The sequence below is a fragment of the Sylvia atricapilla genome, chromosome 4, assembly GCF_009819655.1.
Source record: "Sylvia atricapilla isolate bSylAtr1 chromosome 4, bSylAtr1.pri, whole genome shotgun sequence".
Classification (NCBI taxonomy): domain Eukaryota; kingdom Metazoa; phylum Chordata; class Aves; order Passeriformes; family Sylviidae; genus Sylvia; species Sylvia atricapilla.
Genome location: NC_089143.1, coordinates 59,353,261 through 59,374,967, shown reverse-complemented (window position 1 = coordinate 59,374,967; position 21,707 = coordinate 59,353,261). Strand labels below are relative to the sequence as shown.

General features: G+C 36.6%; 1 protein-coding gene across 2 annotated transcripts in view; it reads right to left on the bottom strand.

Moving 5' to 3' along the window:
* The window catches only part of LRBA (LPS responsive beige-like anchor protein), a 363,721-nt gene that overhangs the window by 7,971 nt on the left and 334,043 nt on the right, over positions 1-21,707 (bottom strand). For both annotated transcript variants that reach the window (XM_066318056.1, XM_066318055.1), the window contains 3 exons: positions 18,834-19,001; positions 3,133-3,234; positions 1,728-1,942 (listed from right to left, as the gene is read on the bottom strand). In XM_066318056.1, the coding sequence (XP_066174153.1) occupies positions 1,728-1,942; positions 3,133-3,234; positions 18,834-19,001 (485 nt within the window). The remainder of the gene's footprint in view (positions 1-1,727; positions 1,943-3,132; positions 3,235-18,833; positions 19,002-21,707) is intronic.

Sequence of the window (21,707 nt, the reverse complement as noted above, 5' to 3'; positions counted from 1 at the left end):
TGCCACTCTCCTTCAGCGATGATGTAGTGCAGAAGCACCGGCAGAGACGCTGTAGGTTGTTTAAGCATAAAGCTCAGCTGGGACCACTGGGAGAGAAAGAAAACAAAACAAAACAAAATAAACCCCAAACCCCTCTACAAACATAATTCTGGCCCACAGAGAGCAGAACTTCCATTGCCTCCAGCAACATTCCTAAAGCTGTGGGTACTGACTGAAACACTACAGAAATTGTTTTAGCCGGCAAGGGATTTCTAGATATTTTACAGATTTGCCAGCCTAGCTGACAACATAATCACAACTGAAAGTGACAGATTATCAACATTATTAATGTAAAAAGAGAAAACATTGTGATATAGTCTTGCTTCATGGAAAGAACTCTGGGATGAAGGGCAGGCTGAAAATCTCAGAAGTATTTGTACAAGGACAGCCAAAGGTACAATTTCAGGGAATTGATGCAAAAATCTACATTAATTTGGAAAAAATGTCTGGGGACAGAAATATACACATTCCTACTTCACTTCCCCAGCTTCAAACCTGCACTTGTGGCTGCCACAGAACACAGAAGCCAAATGCCCCCTAACCCCTCTAGACTGCACTCTCACTAAGTTATTTCTGCATATTCCACCACCAGCATAGCTGACATTTTAAATGGATGACACAGGGATACTGGATTAGCAGAGCACAGTACATGATAGGAGTTTTAGAAGGTTTTAAGTGGAATATAGTGAACTGTACTAGAAACTTCAGTGCAAATGAGGCCCTTCCATACAAATTATGAAGTGCAAACAGTGAAGATCAAAATTCTTTAAAATACATTGACACATTCTTCCATCTTTAGTACGGAAAGAAGTGCTCACAACTTTGCACAACAGCTCAAAGAATGCCAATAATTGTGTAGAAGAAACATGATGACAGAGAGGGATTTTCTTCCTGACACATGTAATCCAAATGAAGGAAAAACTTGTGAGAGTTTTCAACTCAAGAGAACGTTGGAAATCCCAGCAGCTGAGTTCCTGGGTTCTTCCATCAGATCACAAAAATCAGCTTGGAGGTGTGGTACTGCACTAAAGCTAGCAGCTTCTATTCTGTTTCATAGGTACCATTAAACAGGAACTGGCAAGAGACCTTCATTTTGTATTTTAAAATAATGTCCATAAAGCTATAAGCTTAAATGCCTCCTGCATAGTTATGGGCTTGTTCCATCTCTGTTTCAGCTAAAGATGTGGAACTCTGCTGCCTGCTTAGCAAACGCCAAAGGGCTAAAAGAGTTGAAGTACAGACATATCCCTAAAAACTTCCTGGAGCTCAGCACAACACATGCTAGCTGAACCAGGATGCAGGAATGCAGTCAGAGATGTCAAAAGAAAGGGAAAACTAACATCCAAAATACCATGTTCACTGACCTCCTGCCTTCAGACTCAAAAGTAAAGATGCAGCACAGCCTCTCCTGGTCAGCAATTAGTAACATTTGTGTTCTCCAGCTCAAGGAAATGCCTAACACAGTATTTCTTATTTTATGAACAGAGTTATTTTACAGTTAAAACTGTAAAAAAGCTCCTCCTGATGTTATTAAGAGTATATGATCCCCTTAAATGTTTTCAGAATGCTGCTATGCTATGGTCTGGTACCACATACTTATGGTCTGGCTATAGGAAGAGTCTCCACACAACTCCAACACTGACAGCTTTTCCCCATGGAGCTGACAGCACACATTTGAGGACACTCACCCTTATCTTGTCATCTGTCTCCATAGTGGCCTGCAGTCTCCCATTCACACTGAACACACAGAAGAGGCCGTTTTCATAATATATGACACAGTGGCCTTCTCTGGAAGCTTGAATAAGTTTTGGTCTCAGGCAGCTTTCAGGACCTTGTAATCTTTCAGGACCTTCTAATGTCCTCAGTAGATCTCCATTCATAGAATGTATGAGACATGGTCCTTCTAGTGAGACAGAATAGGATCTCAGGTTATTGATTTATACACTCAATCAAAGACATCATTTTTCAAATAATAACTCATGCCTTCTACTTGAATCATCAGTATTATACAACTTTATAATGATTGTTACTACGTTTAGGTGAATTGCCTATGACTTTCAGGGTGCCAGACCTTAAGATCAACAGCTTATCCCTTAAAAGCTTTGCATTACAATATTTCAGAGTACCTAGATTGCCTTCTGTGGATTTTCTTTTAAAGCAGGTAGCATGGTAGCAGGTAGCATTTATTTTCTTTTAATTTTGAGATTATTTAATTTTGAGTAATTAAATGTACTGACTAACCTTGAAAGGAGATTTTCAAGACACTCAGAGCTAAGAGTAACGAATTTACATATGTAGGTATTGCACAAGTGAATGTTCTCATATTAAGACTCTAAGCCATACACGACCCACTAAATATTTGCTTTTTTAAACATATTTTGACAAATACCTGCTTTGCTCATAAGCCTCATGAGTTCACATGCGTAACACAGAAATGCACACATGTACAGACCATGAGTACACCCAGCTCTGAGGAAGTGTCTCTGAGTAGCTACTTTAGAAACACTAAAGTAGAAAGATACTAATTCCAAGAAATTTACAGTTTAAAAATAATTATGTGCAATTAAGCAAATAAGAAAATTATAAAGAATATCCATAGAATCAACATCATTCTTTATAATCTGCCTGCTAAAAGCATTGTCTTTGAGAACACAAATGGAGCATATTAGAGACTTTGCAGCCAAACTGAAAGAGCCTGAACAGAATTACCAGTAGCCTTCATCAAACACACACCCTTCATCAAACAAACAGTCCATGCATTCTCTTTCTCTCAAAACTAATTTTTGCTTCCCTTTTTTTGAGAAGTTATCCATAAGAGCCACTTCACCATCCTATCCAGCTATGCTATATACAATTACACACTGGATAAACAAACAGGAATAGCAATCAGGAGGGAAACTGATGTAGTTGCCTCTTCTTGTAAATGTCTGAACAAACCTCAATTTCAACATGTTTAAGATTCAAGTTCCATAGCAACTAAAAAAGAGGTTAGAAATAAAACCACCATAAAGTTTATAAATTCTGCCACCTGAGACTGTATTCCTCTTGGCATTAGGATTATACCTTCACAAGAAAGGACAGGAGCTACCTTACCTTTTGAACCACTTATTACCAGGCCAAGCTCAGCACAAATGGCAGCACAGGTGATCTCATAGTCGTGTCCTGTCAGAACAGCTCGAGGAGTTGCGAAATCACCTTCAGTGAAAAAAACAATAAAAGCAATCCTTGGTTACAATCCATTCCCAAAATCACAGCCTTCCATCACTGAAGCACCTTCTGTTTCCTTGCTCTTTGAGTTCCTGTTGCTTACAAATCATTTCAATGCTCCTGTTTGCATATGGGAGTGCTGTACTCCTACCTGTGCAGTACAGCAGCAGCACTCTGCCTGCACATTTACTAACACATAGTAATACAAAGTCAGGTGTGCAGTAAAATCAACCAAAGTTGGTTTCTCCTCTCTCTGTCTCCCCCTCTAATTTACATTTTGTAGAGGGAGAGATTTAAGTCAATTACTACCCTTTCCTACAACAGGCATTAGTAAATGCAAGTGTCACTACAGTAGCTATCAAGAGAAAACACCTGAAGTGCCCAAAGATGAAGGAAAACTTCCAGTGACTGATTTTATTTTAATAACAATGCTGAAACCTCAGCCTGAAGTCTAGTTCTTTGCAAAATGTGGAGCTTGGACCATAGTCAATATGAATTTCCAATGAATTTGCAAAAAAGTCCCACTCAAACCCAGCATTAATGCTCCTATTATACATTTCCCTGCTACCCCCTGTTTTTTGGGGGGTTTTTTTGGTGATTCTTTTTATAATCAAACATATATGGATACAATAAAAAAAAGAAGAATTGTACAACTGGCACATTTAAAGGGAAAAACATTCTCCAGGTCAAGGTAGAAAAAGGGTAAGCAAATGCTATAAAAACCTTTAAATAGTTTTATAACTTTGCTCACAGGTCATTCACTGCTCTCTTCAAGAGCGCTGGCATTTCACAAAAATTTCAAAGTTACTTTTGTATTTCAATATAATTAGCTCATTCATAACATTCTACAAAGCATTTGAACTCAAAAGGATGTTTCTTGGGCAATGCTGTCATGTAGTTTTCAAAAGGTTTAGATGAGTTTTTAAGCAGCAGGGAATAATTTCACTTCACAGTGAATGATGATATGTGATGCACCAATAAGGCAGTAAAGAAGTGGTAAAATCAACCTTTTTTTCACTTAAAAAAGAGGAGACAGTTTTACAAAGACACGGAGTTAACACTGGGACCGATTGACTCGATCAGTTACTAAATTGCCATCAATCAAATTACATTTGGGGTTGTAACTTTTTAAAGACAAATCCAGCATAATGACATTAATCTGTCCTGGTACAGCACCACCAGCAATATTGGTACTGAGCATTACTAGAAATCATGGAGCTGTATTTAAGGGGATAGCTTCTCAGACCCTGCATGTGCACACTGAGAGACTTCTCTGCAAAAGAGCTGTAAGATCTGGGCTTGCATAAATGTTTTTACTCAGATCATTCATACCACCTCCCAACACATCTGTGCAGCTGCCACATTCCAGTGGCTTTTAAGTAAAGGTCATAATCTCTGACAAAGTATCAAATCAAGAATTTTGACCTTTCAAAATTTGATTTATTCTGCAGTCACTATTACAATTTGTATCAGCAATTCAAGATCTTGGAAAGTAAATAAATCTATTTCTTTTTAGATATAGCCACTAGCATTTTATATGTGTGTGCATACATGTACACACCCAGGCATGTATGCTGCCAGCGAGTTGCTGAATTGTCCTAATCTCTAAGGAACAGTCACTAGAAGCTGTCACTTTTGTTTTATATAATGTTTGAAAACACAGACTCTAGCCCAGGAAGTATGGCAGACAGCTCAGGAGCAAAGGAAAAAAAAAAAACTCCCAACAAATTAGAAGCATAAGGGTGGATTTAATGACCTCTAGGTACGTCTCAGGTGGCTGATCCTGTGAATTTTGCTCACAAACCTTTCAGAGCGAAGTTGCTGTCTTGAACTTTGCTCCCCTAAACATGGGCTGGGCACTTTAGAAGATTCATAAATGAACTCTACGGAGCCAAGCCACAAACCTGCAGTTTTAGGGGAAAATGTAACAGCAACCATAACAGTCTATCCAGCAACAATTTATTGTTGCTGACCCAATTCTTTCTCCCTGTTCCCTCCCAAGCCCTAGTATGTGGCAGTTCAGTGTGTTTAAAGTCTTGTTAGTTTTTCTTTTAAATGAGATGCCTATGTTTGCAAAATTTTAGAATTCTGGTTTTATTGCTTTCTTCTGCTTTCAGAAATTCAATTAACACGTAGCTCAGCAAGGAATTAATATAATTATAGACTTCACATTAATGAAACTTTTGAAATCAGAGAAGTTTTAAACACACAACATTGCAGGAGGTAACGAATGTAAGATGCTGGAGTTAGAAGCACTTATGAGAAGCAATGCCTGAATGAATTATTAGGACTTGCAGACAAACGAAATCATGAGAGTAAACTTATTGCTTACAATGACTACATTATTATGGGCTTTATCTGCATAAGGCTGTCAGCAACTACCTCCATTAAATGTAGGAGATAAGACCCTTAAATCAAGAAGTAGAAACTGAGTATATATATCTCTCACAGTTCACACAAAATTAAATTGCCTAAGTAACGCTCACAGTCTTTTCAGAATTTAGACTTGACTTCAAACATAACAGAGTATAAATCTACAGGTGGAAGGATCAGAGTTTCATGGTGTATCTACTGTTTCCTAAATTATATTTGAAATAAACACAAAACCAAAAACATCCACCACCCCACCCAAACAAATAAAGAAAAGAAGAAGAAAACTAAGCAGTATCTTTAAAGAGGTTCAGATTTGAATAGATACTGTAAAAGAAGAGTCCTGTGAAAAGTCAGACTGATTCCTTTGATAAGAATGTCAAGTATTTAGGGGCTTCCAAGCCTCTGATTTCCCAAATAATGGGGTCAACTTAAAAGCTGGTCATAGAGCAGAACAGATTTCTTTAAAAGCTTTTAAACTGTTATTGCTTCAAAAGATTGTCATGGTTTTCAATAATGCAAAGAGAAAATTTTATTTTGTTGCTGGTTTAAGGGGCACCACTTCAAACTTTTCTAAATTGTTTTAGGAGAACAGACTTGCAGAGGCTTTTGAAAAGCTAGGGAAGTGACTTCAAAGGGAAGAGAGTCTTTGTCCGCTAAGCAGGTTTACGACCACTGATGCAAACCCTAAGTAAGGGCTGAAAAGAATACTCAGGGAATCTTTATGGAGATCCTTAAGGAAGATGAACAAGTCAAATGAAATTAAAGATAGTTCAAATCCTAGCACTAATAACCAGGACACAATGGTTTTACAGATGTGCTTTTCTCAGTGTAGGATATAGTGATATCCTCAGACTATCCCATCTCTGGATCGCTGCTTGGAGCTGAATGCTGTAACATTCTTGCCACACTCACACTGCTACAAATGCCATCAATGATTTAAGTCACAGGAGGCACACATAATTTTACTTTCCAGTAATGGACAGAATACTTTACCTTTGCAGCAAACATTCAAATTATTTCAAAAGAACTCACCTACATTCCAATAAATAATTTCTACAAAGCTGTTTTCCCATAGAAAATAACATAAAATATCACTCTTACTTAAGTGACTAAAGTACATTTTAAATCATAAAATTCAAGCTTCAGAAGATAAAAGAGCACATGATATCATGTCAGCCTGTGGTGATATATCAGTGAAAAAATGTTCGGCTTTTGGAGACTATGTTTAAAAAGGAACAGTGGGATTACGGCAAAGTCAAAACTTTCTTCCAGTTTAATGACATCCAGAAGAAGAAAAGCCTTACTGGAGAGAACAAGAAATTGGTTTGTATTACTGGGTCTCTCTCCGCTATTTTTTTCAGCTTTGGTGATGTTACAATACAAAGCAGGATCATGACATTTTAAATCCATCAGCAAATTCCTGAAATGGCTGCTTTCTTTATTTTCAGCACTAAGCTGTAAAAGCTGAGCCAAACACAAGAATTTATTTGAAGAAAAATATCTCCTTAAAAAGAAACTAAACGAGAGATTAGCTAAAAAACTTACCTCACAATTAAATATGAGATTCTCTTCCTACTATTTATGAGTGAGATAATAATATGCAACACGTTAAAATATAAAATATTTGACTGTGCTTCTTTTTATGTTTCATACTGAGAAGACAATTAATTATTATAAGTCACAGAGACCTAAACAGCTATTTCTAAATTATTCTCTGATTGCAGAGGCTGTGAGGCACTTTTAAATGGCAAATTAATTATGCAATTTTATGTCAATATAAAATCCAAATTAAATGAAGCATCAGTTAATCTTTACCTATTTCTTGCAAAAGTGATTGAGTGCTTTCTCAGAATGATACATCAACTAAACCAAACCATACACGTGAGGAAGGCCTTCTAAAATTCATTTTTAAAATTTCCCAATTTGGAAGTTGCTTTTTATGATTAAGAAACGAGGAAAGCAATAAAAGGTTTGAAATAAACACGGGAAGTACAGATATATGTACAGAATACAGGACATCTAGACAAAAATGCTCTCAGCAAAATATAGGTAAATCAAGAAAACTGCTTTGCTGCCAAGGTCCTGTTTTGGTTATATAGCAGGCTTCAGACTTCAATTGCATTGAATTGATAACGTCTAATAATATATAAAGTCTGTGCATTAACATTACTTATAGATCACATAATCAGCCAAATGATTAGAACCCCGTTTCACAGGCACAGAAAGTTACCTCACGGATGAGAGATCTTACTTAAGTGATACCACACAAAATCACTGAAACATTCCTAAAGCTTCAGTTTGAATAATCTTTTTTTTAAAATAATATTTTTATATAAATAGATTATATTTTCATATCATATATGAACTTCATTGTTGTCTGGTTCTTCACGTGACACTCCATCAGCATTTCCTCTTAATTCCTTTAAACTACTTCCCATCTGTTCAGACTTATTTTACCACAAAAAGTACAACCTTATGCCAAGATGCAAGCTTCAGTTTTGTAAAAAAACACTTCAACACTGTATTTTCTGAAAAAGGAACAACATCTTTGAACAATTTGCCATTCTATCCTGAAGCAAGGTCTAAACATGCAAAGCACAGGAGATGCTATAGTTTGTTCAGTAAGGAAAAAATACATTAGATTTATCTTGTAGGATTTGTTTCAGTAAATATAACCACGGATGGCTTATTGCACTTCCCTCAGTGTCACTCAGTGCAACAAGTGACCAGTGTTTATTCAGTACTAAAGAGAGATTTTTCGTATGTGTCACAAAAACTACATTTCCAAAACAAACAGAATAAAGAAGATGATCTAACAGGCCTTCATAAACTGGGTATTACAATTCAGACTTCAAAAGTCAATAACCCCCAGTCTCTTAACTCCTACACCATGTGCAACACAAAACTTTCTGGAACAGGTTCTCCCTTAGTGGGGATTCATCTGCTGCAAGTGCTGGAAGTCATTCAGCAGGACTCCTCCCACCGAACCCAGGCCTTTTTGAAGCCCCCGGAAAGTATCTGCAGGTGAATATTCAGGGTCAGAGTACACTAATATTGCAATATTTGCACCATCCCGACTTCATAAACTGTTACTTAAATGGCAGCTTTGAAGTTTTAGAACACTGTCATTTTTGTCTGATAATATTCTAAAATGGCTCTGTAAGGGGGCAATTTTGGTTTATGTTGAAAAAATAATCTACTTTCTTCATATTTCTCTTTCAGTTTATAGTACCATTACCTAGTGAGCTCAAGATAAAAAGACAACAAACCTAAAGAGAAAAGGGAAAGAATAAAAGCAATTATTTCAGTCAGAAATAGCAGCTACTGAGGAATTGTTGTAAGACAAACCAAGATAACTACATCTAGTCAAAACCTATACAGTATTTCATAACTTGGGCAAAATATAATCTGAGATGAGAGGTCTCCTATGACAATTCCATTCAGTTTGGCACATTTTTATGACCTTTTTACTTCCATTTAATAAACTACATCAAAATATTTTTTAAAGTCTGTGCTTGAGCTATTTGATTACTTTTATAAAGGTTAATTTTAAACCAATACTACCAGCAGTAGTATGCTGTAGGGGAGAGATGCTCACCCACCTTCACTTACCAATGTAACTGGGAGTGCTGATGGCATTCACCAAGTCCAGAGAATACATAAGTTATCTGTCTTCTTAGAAATAACTCTTTAAACCAGCTACTTTTTCAATGAGGCAGGCCATAACTCCAGTATCTCCATGGTGCTAGTGCTACTACTAGAATTTCAATCCAGAAACACGTAAAAAATTATTCCTCACCCAAGTCAGGATTATTGTATTGATCAAATAATTTTTATAACATTTATGCTGTGATCTTATTCTAAACTATAAATTGTTATATTTTCTGCTCTCCTCTGTTCTGTCTTACATGGTATAGACTTTAAATTGAATGGTAATTTTTCTCAGCAAGCAACCAAGGTACATAAATGTGATGCATTAGTACATCACCCCACAACTCTGTATATGGTACACGTTACGGTTGCACTCATTTACCATCTGAATATAATTCCTTTTACCACATCAACTGTTAGTTGCAAGTCATAAATACAGCATTGTTCTTCCTGGAACTCAAAGCTCTGTGTTGCATCATGGAGTACTAAATATCTATATCCTGCTGGAAATTTCATGCATCTCATTTTATTAACACCTGAAGCTGGATATTGCCAAAAAAGCAGCATCCAAACTCCTCCTGTGTTTCCAGTATCAAGATACAACCAAGGCATCCTTGGTTGCCTCAAAACTTGCTCTAAAATGTTTCTTTTAACTACTGATTAACACGTCCTGAAACATAATCTCTTAGCCAGCTGAAAACAAGGATGCTTACAACAACATTAATACTGCAGGACATACTTTTAGCCAGAACAAATATCTATGGCACACAAACTTACACGCTTATCACTACCACTATGGCTATTTAGCTGCTTCCCAAACTACCTGTGAATGCTATTGCCAGCTCTTTTCAATGAAGACCTTGTCCCCACAGCTATCTATGACACGACTTTTGGCATTACATAAATACAAAATTACATCTGGCTTGTGCGCCATCATTGCAGATTTCCAGATATACCAGAATTCATCCACCTGTTATTCCTCATCTTTTTTTCCAGAGTTTAATGCGTGCAAGGTAGAACCATTATTTCTGTGTGATTTACAGAGTACTTGGAGGCCTCCACACAAGGAGGTTCAATGAGACCTCAAACTCTTTGCGGTATCAATGTGTTACAGCTGAAAGAAGAAAGGACAGCGGCCTTTTGTGGCTGCAGAAGCTTTGTGGATCTTCTCTATGATATACTTTGTACTGAACTGGACTTGCAACACACATAGAAAAATGTAACGTTGTGCCTGTTAAAGCCCTTTATAGTAAAAAGGAAAAAGTACTCCATTTCTGTTTATGGTCCCACTTAACAAAACACCCCTGACCTATTTCTGTTTCAGTTCATATGTTGAACTTGAATTCACATTCTATTTTCTCACTATAATTTCAACAAAAAGGATAAAAAATATACTACAAATGAATTTTATTTTTGCCTCCAAAATGTGAATAGGTATTTTTAATTTTTACTAGATAGTGCTTTGGATCCAGTGCTGAGATCAGCTTCAACTGGAAGCCACCAGATGGTGCTGAAGGACTCTGGCTTTACATTATATATAACACTGAGCTGCCCTGCCATTTTTGAGAAACAAAGAATATTTGTTACATCTGCAGTAAAACAATGTTACAATAATGCTGAATTATTTACCAGCTATTTTTTTAAGAAGGGCTCACACAGTAATGTATAATATGTGTGCAGGGGTAAAAAAATAAAAGTGCTACTGAGCACCTAAAGGAGCACGTGCAGACTGTCCTAAAACTCAGTGCTGGAGCAACACTCTTTTCCTACCAGGCTGACTTCAGTGGACTGTTGCCTTTATAGCTGCAGCAATTTCAAACATATTTTAGTATTTTGAGGCTCTGCAAATTTTTTGCTACTCTGGTAGACAGAAAGTAACAGTAATAGGAGAATTTCCATCACTAACTAGCCTGATTAGTGATTTATGGACATTTTGATACTCCTGCTACTTAGCACGATAAATGAAAAAGGGAACATTGACAGGTAAGCTTTTTACAACTACTTCCCAATTTAATTTTTAAGAGAAGCTGCTGTTAAGGAAATTCCTTTCGATTTTTTAAAAGTAATAATTAGAATTCTAAATAAATATTTATTCAACAAACATTCTTTGGAAATGTGGATCCTCATCTTCTGTACTACCAGTGGGTTTGAAACGAATTTTGAAAACAGAAGTCCAGATCATGCAGACCTGGGAACCAAGATGTAGGTTAATTCAAGATGAGGATGAGCAAAGAAGCAAAGAGGGTTTTTTGGCTACTGAGTTAACAGCAGACACATGACCTGCATGAAATCGGTGTGACTGTTCACTGTGTGCAGAGAGAAGCATCTATGAAAGTCCTCACAGAATTCAACTTTACAGGATTAGTTTGTCTGAGTACAAAGAAATTATAACCCATGACATTATTCTTCAATCAACCAACACAAAGATGCTCCTCAGGTATAGTTTCGTAGTTTAAATTTCTTGCATCGTCCACGTTAATAATTAATTATTATTAATTATTATTTATTATTAATAATTAATTATTATGATAATAATTATTATTAAATAATTAATTAAGAACTCACAAAAAGTTTAAACTTTCCAACTGAAAAATGTCTGCAGCAGTTGATGAAATACAGATGTTTTACCTTTTACTGTGATTACCAATAGGGTTAAAACTAATGATTTCTCTAGTCTCAAGATCATAGCTTTAATGTTAATAGTAATTAATAATTATTTTATAATACATATACTATACATATTGTAGAATATGTATATTAATAATAGTAATTTTGATTTATAAAAGTCTTGCAGGTATTTAAATATTTATTTAGGAATTCTAGCTAAATAAAAATTAAACAAAAATGCAGTTTCTTTTAAAAATAGCTTGGATAGGAAAAAGACTGTTCCTCAGCAAGATGAGAAATGTGATTAAATTTTTGACCCTTAGGGATTGATTTCACATTTTGTAAATTTAAAAGATTATGCATTTAAAAAATTTGCATCTGAGGGAGATATTCCACACATTTTCAACAGCAAAACTGTTCAGTGAATCTCCCTAAGTTAAATACAGCAAGTGTATTTTTAAGTATGAAATCAGGTGCTTACATTCACTCGAGTCCTGCTACTCAGCTACACCACTAAACCCATTTATTTCGGACTTCAGAATACCTGAATAAAGTACCCTCTAAAAAATATAAAGCTATGCAATGAAAGCACCCCCATAGTCCTCGTGATGCAAATATGATACATACAGAGAGTAACATTTTCTAGTTTTATGGGCTAACATAAAAGAGGTAATATAATTTGTTTTATTCACATATGTGTGGAAGATCAATGCAATAACTCAGAAGAGAGCCCATTAGTATTAACAGTAGTGATACAGTTACACACAGACTATGCATTTCATAGCACTGAAGATTTTTATCAGTCAAGCCTTAATTTCCTTAGAAAAATCAAATTTCTAATTAAAAATATTTTGTTTTTTTTTTTTTTTTTTTCAAAAGAAGAAAACTAAAACCTAATTGTGGACACATTCATAGATATTTGAAATCAATGGAACCATATTTCCATATTCCATGAATAAAAAGCAAGAATAGCAGTAAAACAGTATCTTCCTCTGGACTATAGAAATGCCTACCATTCTTAATGCCCAAACCATTTTAGAAGCATAAACAATATTAAGACAAATTCACCACCACAAACTGCCCCTTCAAGAAAGTACATCCAAACAAAATAGCTACAGTGAAAACCCCAAAACCTTGAAGACATAGATTTACATTCACTAATATTCATGATTGGCCTCTACCTGGTCCATGTGGGTGAAGGATTATTAAAGAAAAATGGAGAAAATAGGATATTCCAACTACAAAATCACGTGTTGGTAAAGGAATACCACAAGTATGAGTGTAGAAAGAGATTCAATGACAATCTTTAATATGTAACAGCTAGAGATGACCTTCTAAATATGATAATAACCAATAAAGCAAAACAAATTTAAAAACACCTTGCTGAAAGGAATTTACATGGCAGAGGCAGAGATATGAGAATGTTCAATACACTTTATGAGGAGGAGATCAAGGACAAGATAATTCCTGAAGTATTTTGGGAAAACAGGTTTCAATAGATAGAGAACATCCTTCTGTAAGATCTCATGGGCAGTTAAGCCTACAGAAAACAAAGGAAAAGGTAGTAAGGATACGAGTGAATGCAGCACAGGGATAAGACAGGCAAGATCCCAGCTGGCACAACTCAGAGTTCTCCAGTGACTTTGACACAGGAAAGTCAGACAGAAACATCAAAATAAATGAGACATTTCTGAAACAGTGTAAGCAACAAGGTACGAGCAAAGAGACAAACCCCAGAGAGCCACACAGAGATGAGATGTAACTAACAAGGACATGAGGAACAATATTCTAAAAACATGAAAACATGCCAAGTTCTCTCAAGAAGTCGGTTTGTTATTAAGTGCAAGCTATACCAGTAGATGATGCCACACAAAGTACTTCTAGAAAAGGTCATGTGCAGTCAGACAGACCCAAGTAAAACCAGTAGTTAAAGTGTTGTCTCAACTAGAGAATACCTGAATCAGGTAAATGTTTGGCACTCAACTGGCCCGATAATAGTGAGTTGAGGGTACTGTGACAATGAAGCTATATAATCCCAGAGTTATAACAATTGTTTCATGGATATTGGGTGGGGTTCTGCAAGACTAAAGAAAAGTTTAAGAAGCAGGAAAAAGAAAAATCAGAGAGTAGTCCGCTTAATCCCAACAAACAGAAGAAATACTGACGGAACTCCTACATTTTTATATATACAATTTTATATACTCCTACATTTTTATACATACAATTTCCTACAAGAAAACAGGAGAAGAGTAACAGCTGATTTGGATTTGTTCTGAACAAATCACATCAAAGCTATTTTTTCTTGCAATGGCAAAGTAACAGGACATGTTCAGGGAGACATCGCATATTTTGACTTTAGTAATAGCTCCAGCACTGTTCCTGTGAGCAATTTCTTAAGGAAAACAGGGAAGCACACATCCAGAAGATGCTGTGATACACTGGAAAGCTATATTCAGAAAGCTATTCATTGTCAAAATGGTAAATGTATTGATGGGCATTCCTGAACTGTGTACTAGCTAACATTTGCTGTAATGACCAATTTAATAGAATCAGACTGCAAAGTATATGTGCAGATATGAGTTGCTGCAAGGCTGCTGGAAGACAGGATGAGAATTCAATGTAAGTTTGACAAATTGAAGAAACAGTCCAAAAAAAATAATACACTTCAGGAACTTTGAAGATGATATTCCACAGCTAAACTACACAGAGAAGGACACACGAGTGTGTAGATTCTTTAGAAAACACTGAAATTCACATTGGCTCATTCCCTTAAAAGAATTGACAGTGTCATGGTGTTTTGAAAGAGATATTCCCTGAGGATGTGAAATGTACTGGTCTGTAAAACAGGTTGTTTTCTATTTATTACTGGAAAGGCTTCAGCTGCATTCCTGGGTCTACATTGAGGAAGACAGTCAACGAAAGAGAGGAACACACACAAAAAAAAATCAAAGGTCTGGAAAAACACGACTTATGGCAAAAAAACCAAAGAATTGCATTAATAAAGTTGGAGGCAAAGAATTGCAGGTCACGGCAATCCAAATAACTGGAAGTAGCTGCAGAAAGGAAATAATCTGTTCCCCACACAAAGGAAAAATAGATAAAAGATGATATAATGCAACTGCTGCAACAAGAACTGGATACTAGACTGAACACTGGGAACAGACTGCTAAGGATGGGGCTTCTAAGGCCCAAAAATGTGTTTGCTGAACTTTTTAAGGGAAGATTGGACAAACATCAGTGGAGATTGGCTTCGGCATAGTTAAGCCCTCACTGGGAAAAGAGAATGGATCAGGTGACCAAAGCTCCTGCCCGCCCTTGTTTCCTATGGTTCTGTGATTACAAAGGAAAATGTGATCCCCCAGCCTAGGAAATGTCCAAACACCAGGAGTTGCCACTTGAGCTTCAAAGAGAAAGTGGGATCTGAAAGTGATGCTCACCATTTGTATGCAAATTAATTCTCTCATCTCTTTTCTCCAGCCCTCACACAATCCCTCCTCTCACCCCTCCACCTCCTTAGGCTGGGCAAGAAACAAAACACAGAATCTTTCCGCAGCCCTCTCCCAGGGATCTCCACACATTCTACCACACAGGTCCTGGTGCATAATGTCACATCCCCAAGTGGCGCCTTGGAGCCTCTAAATATGCAGAAGCCAACTCTGTGTGCCACAGATCACACATGGGCTCCAAGGAGCACGGAGGGCTACATCCTCTCCCTCCCACCTCTCCCAAGCCAGCCACATGCCAAGGAGAGAAAAGGAAAAGCCCCTTGCACTATGCAAAGTGACTTTACATCTCCACAGTAAATTATGCTAATTAATGTGAAAGCAAAACGGCTCAAGGCTATTCCAAAGGATGTAACTACTTCAGGTCCTTAGCTCTGTTCTGAATTATTCCAAGGCTTGGTCAGAAATTGTCCCCAGAAACATTTTTGCATCAAAAAAAGGCCTGTGCTCCAAAGTGAAGTAGTGCCATGCTTTTAAATTTTCAAAACCAATTTATTTAGAAAGAGAAAAACTCTACATTTGATCAAAGAGCATAATGATTTTTTTTTTTTTTTTGCATTTCAGGTTTTAATTTGAGGAGAAAAAAATGATTTAACCTAAATGTAATCAAGCTGTTTTGTGAAGAATAAAATAGTTTCCAGCAGATGTGTCCCATGTAGAAATTTCCTATCCCTGAGACCTCAATTTGTCAGATTTGGTTTACATTGATGAATGTACTTACGACGTACTGGGGAGAAACTAAATAAGATAGTGCAACTCCATGGCTGTAATTTCTTTAAAAAGTCAGCCTCAAAGTTAAAAGCTAAATTATGCAAATAATTAGTATTTCAGTAACATTTTTCTTCTGTTAGACCAAAACCAGAGAATTTTTCAATACAGTCAAGTTAGCCAGAAAACTGTCCTTGATAAAGAATACCAAGCCACTCATTTATTACGTGTGCCATAGCCCACCTGGCTTTCCAGCTCAAGTATCATTCTCAAACATGAATATACAGAGCCAGAGATCCAGAGCCCAGTGAAAGTAAAGAAATCAAACAAGTGAACCTAAATAAAACGTAACTGGTGGAATAATGGTTGCCCAATGGGATATTATCTAGAGTAGATGGATCATGTCAGCCTGCTGGCTGAAGTACATCTGAGGTAACAGGTACTGTTAGAGGAGGAAAGAAACTCTCCCTGGTTTAAATCACTTTTTCTTGAAACTGCTCTGGAACCATGATTTAGTAAAGTACCATTAGATGCACATTGCTGTGAAGTCATCTTAAGATGGACATTAGAGATAATTAAATAGAGAACAAATAGAAAAGAAATACCAGCTTTGAGAGTATGTAAAATTCCAGTGAACAGTGCTCTTCAAAAGCACGAATAAACTGTATTTTTGAGGTAAAAGAATCATAAGCTTCAAATACAGAAAGACATCAGACCAGTTAAATATCAACATCCTGCAAATGGATGGAAGTTACAGCTGCAGTAACAGGGCTCAGAACCCAACAAGTCTGCTGGTGCTTCCTGCTTCTGACAAAATCAGAACTAAGCAGAAACAGTTCTTTTAATTTGTCTTTTCAAAAAAGTCTTTGACTGAACAGAGAAGTCTAGAGACAGCTATTTCTGGGAAAAATTAAACAGCCCAGATTACCATCTCTTTGAAGCAGGAACTGTCTATACCCATGTCAAAGACTACGTATAGTGCCACAAGATTCCGATTGATAACAGAGGTTTCCAGGAATGCTGTGTCACAAAAAAACCTTACATAAAGCCAGTTGGTAAACACAGGAGCCATTGCAAGTCCTTAAAAGTCCAAGTCTGATAGAACTACAAGCACAGAGGCTTAAAGCTACTCTTTGATTTTAAAGAGCAGCTAGAATTGCCTGGCATTACCTCTGAAAACTGCAAAATTCCAGTAATTCAGAAACCTGCATTGGAGAAGATAGTCAATAGATTGTGACAAAATCTACATGTTTGGGCCAAATAGTAGGTACAGAACCTCAGGAAACGATCTCCTAGGGTGATCAAGGAGCCTATAGCCTCAAGGTCCTGTTCACACAACAGGCAAGCCTGGCAAATGTGGGACAAGTACAACTTCTCAAGGCACGCTTAGGAATCTGCAAACTCTTTGGAGTTTCCAAGTTTACAAAGTCTGCAAAAATAACCCAGAGTTTGCATTTTCTTTAAATTGATAGACTGCAAAATATGTATGAAGTATTCACAGAGATATTTTTTTTTTTCCCCTCAAGCAAAGCCATATTTATTTAAAGATGCTCATAAAACTCTGCTAGCCACTTCCCAGAAAAACTGCCATCTCTTGACCAGGGCTTGGAAGGATAATAGGCATAGTTTTCACACATCCTCTGCCCAAAGATTCTGCAACTGTGTGAACTGAGCTGCATCTTCAACTTTTGAATGGCTTTCACAGTCAACATCAAATAATTTGCAAGTTAAATTCAGATATTCGTTCTGATATTAATTAGTTGTGCTTCTTCAAAGTCGCTCACCGGATGCAATTTCAGTCAAGCCACCTCTGTGTTTCAAATTCAAGTAACTCCAGATGAGCAACAGACTGAATATGGAACACACAACTTTACCAAATTGATTAATTTGGAAGATGTCAGGTATTGTTTTGATTATATAAAACTGTGTGCCAGCTATAACTGCAATATATGACAGATCTAATACCACTTCTTGCATTCCAGATGTCCATTTTGCCCTCTGCAGAGCAGTTTTTACTACTATTTAAACAGGGTCAGAGAAGACCTTAAATGAAAGGAAGAAAACCTAAGAAATATTCCTCATAGGACAGAATATCCTCTTTTTTCCCCTTCCCTTCAGGGCATTTTTTTTCTGCTGAACAGGACCTCTGTTTGGCTGTGATGTGTCCCTAAATTTATGTATATAAGCTCTCACATGGTGTCTTAAAAGCCCCTCATTCCTCTAAAATGGCTTACTCCAGGCTTTTTCTCAACTGCATGTCTGACTTTTTCTTTGCTTTGGGGATTAGAAATTAATTTTTTGTGTGTGTGGAGTGAAACTGGCATAAACCAAGGTCACTTTCTACCTTTCCTGTTACATAATACAGGGCTGTACAGTCATAGTGGCTTGCTGTTTTTTATAGAGTTCAAAGAAAGAATCTTCATGAATAAAAGACAGGATTGAGGAATTCCTGGGAAACGGTGCAAAGTGGAAGAGAGTAAACCTTTGGCAAGTGCCAGGTGAGTGTGGGTGGGAAGGAGTTAAAACAGAATGAGGCTGGAGCAGGGTTACTCTGCCATATCAGTTTGGTGAATGGTGTGAGCCCTGTTGTGTGTGCACTGGAACCAATCAGAATGACAAGTACATGATTGTGAGGACTGGGCATGTAGCACTCTACCTAAAATTCTATCCTATAACGTGCTGCTCAAGGCATTTTGAGACAATCTCCCCATAAACCAGGGAGTTTTTGCTTTTTTCTTTCCTTACCTCTTGGGTTATCACCGATGATGTTGGTTTTGCCATTCCAGTACCAGAGCAGCAAGGTTGCATCCCGGGATCCTGAGAGGATGTAACAATTCCCTCCAATGTAGGACTCAGAACGAGCCAGACAGGTCACAACATCCCAGTGGCCAAACACTACTTGCATCAGTTTACCTGGAACACAGCAAATGGATTCTTTTAAAACTACCTTCTTATTCTAAGGCAAATTAAATACATTATAAAGTATTTTAGAAATATTTTCCTAATCCAAAAAATAAAAAAGGTTCAAAATAGAACTGTAGTGGGGAACACGATTTTTCTTTATTTATTTGGTGGGAATTTATTTAAAAGTGCAGCAGTCTACATAATCCATACAAAAAAATATTTGCTGTCTCTCCATATTATACTTTATTCAAAAGTGGAACTGGATTTGCTGAAGCCCAGGAATTGCAGATCTTGAGGACGCACAATAAAGAACACACACACTTTTCTCAGGCCCCTAACTCAGCCCCTTCAGGCAGCAGGAGCCAGGACAAATCCTGCACCCAATGACACAAGAAAGTGTGATGTGTGATGCCTCCAGTGTGTGACCCTGGCTTACTCAGCCAAATGACCATGCATCCATTTGTGCTTTGGGCTGAATAAAGAGTGAGGAGGAACAGAAGGGAGAAAGAGTGATGGCTTTGGAAGGATTGACAAGAGGGGTGAAAAAAAAGAAACAGGAAATACAGACTACTGTGTTTCTGAATATAAATAAACAAAAATAAAATTAAATAACATGTTCTGAAAAGCATTTTAAAAAACGGTAGCAGAGATCAGTGTTGGGACTTAAGCATATTTAATTAAAATATTTTGGTGCATGAATTAAAAATTATTGGTCTCTTAATATGGGTAACAGGGAACAGTTCACAGCCTCTTTTTACACAGTACAAAAGCACTGTATAAGTATTCAGCCACTAAATAACAATTAATGGCAACAAAAGACTTAAAGGTGTGGTTCTGAGGCAAGAACAAAAGCAGTGTTAACAGCCAGATTGATAACAATATCAAAAAGGTAATTGCATTCAAGTGAAGAAAACTAGGTAAAAAACAAGAGATATACAAATAAAGAGGGGAAACTACTTTAGAAATGAAGAAAAAAATAAAATAACAAGATGCAATTTAATGGAAACCTGTACATCAGATTCAAAATAAAACACTGGAAAAATTTATGGGGCCTGCCCTAACCTTCCAAGGGAAATTGTGAGTTGAAGTGCCATTTCTGAGTGGGCAGGGCAAATCCCTGGCTGCACTCTCACTGTGCATACCCACCTTGTAGGTAAGGGTAAGTAGCTCAGGGATCAAATAATTACGTGATATATTTTTCAGTTGTACTGACATTACCTGGGGTAATTTATACTTTTAGAATGCAAGTTTATGCTGTAGACATCACTGAGTTATACAGCACTCCTCAATTATTTCCACTTTTATAGGTTCTGTTCCAGAAAACAAACACTTTACAAGGTTATTTCTGCCTGGTTAGTTTTATTTTGTTACTGTGCAGCCTAGGGTTCAATGAATTTCATCAAAACAAGAAATAAGATTTTGCTATTTTATATTGCTAAAACCAATAAATGACTCATTTCATAAGAGTTCCTCAAACTTTCCCATTCCCTTTAACATGAGGTATCCTTTCTCTATACAGTAATATCAAACTTTTCCATTTGCACTCAGATATCCCTTTTTGACAGAACAAATTTTCTAGTTAAGGTTTTATTTGACAGCTGTGATACAAATAATTAAAAGAAAAATAAGACTCAGCACTCTGCAGTAGTGAAGCTGAAACACTGTCTAGAAGTCATTGCCACTGCTGGAGGAAGGTTTTATTGTATGTCTGCTATATTGGCTGTGTTGAGAACCCATGATTTAAGTTGAAAGTATTTCCTATTAAAAACAAACAAACCCAAGATCTCATAGGAAAATGGTTCTTTTTTTTTTTTTTTTTTTTTTTTTGTGCAAGTGCTAAAATGTAATTGAATGCAACACTTGTGATCACTTGCCTTTATGCATTACTGACCACATCATCTTTTCCCCTTGATGTTCCGCTGATTTCAAAATATTTCCCTACTATACTCTCATTTCAATTTGAAGCAAAGTAAACTACATCTGAATTCACTTCATTTAAGCTAGAGTTGCTATACTGACAAATAGAAGAGAAAAAATCTGAAACTTTCCTGACAATGGTATTTTGGTTTATACCCTGATTGGCTATGATAGTAACAAGGTGCCTGGTGAATCTGCCATACACAGAGGAAATAATTTAAAGAGATATTTGTCGTTCAGATAGATACAGGACAAGGCTACCCAAACCATACAAGTTTCTTCCATAGGTGTAAAGTAAAATACATCCTTTGATATAACAGAATTACTTCTCTATTCATTTAAATCAAGAATACTCACTGAATATTTATCACTGTAGCTATCCTTTCTGAAGATCTACTTTAAAATCACACTTTTATGTTAATTTATTTCCATCAATGAGAAAATTAACCTAAGAAGGGTCTAACAGGATGTCTGTCTCATGAATTGTGGGCAGTCAACATTACATAAATGAAATGTCTTCTTTATACTTAAGGCTTTAAAATTGTAAAAAACAACAGAAATACTGAAGTACACCACAAGATCTAAAGTCTAAACAAATTTTCACGAAAGACCATTCTGTTTTGTCAGACATTTTGGTTTGCCAAGTGTGAAAAACACTGCTAACTAATATATTTAAGAAAAGATGACAAACATGTAGGATATTCCCTAGGGATTAATAACCTACTGGAAAGCTTGATGGCACACACACATTAACCATACCGGGTCATTAATCCCAAAGAAGTACCTCGCAGTGAGGTC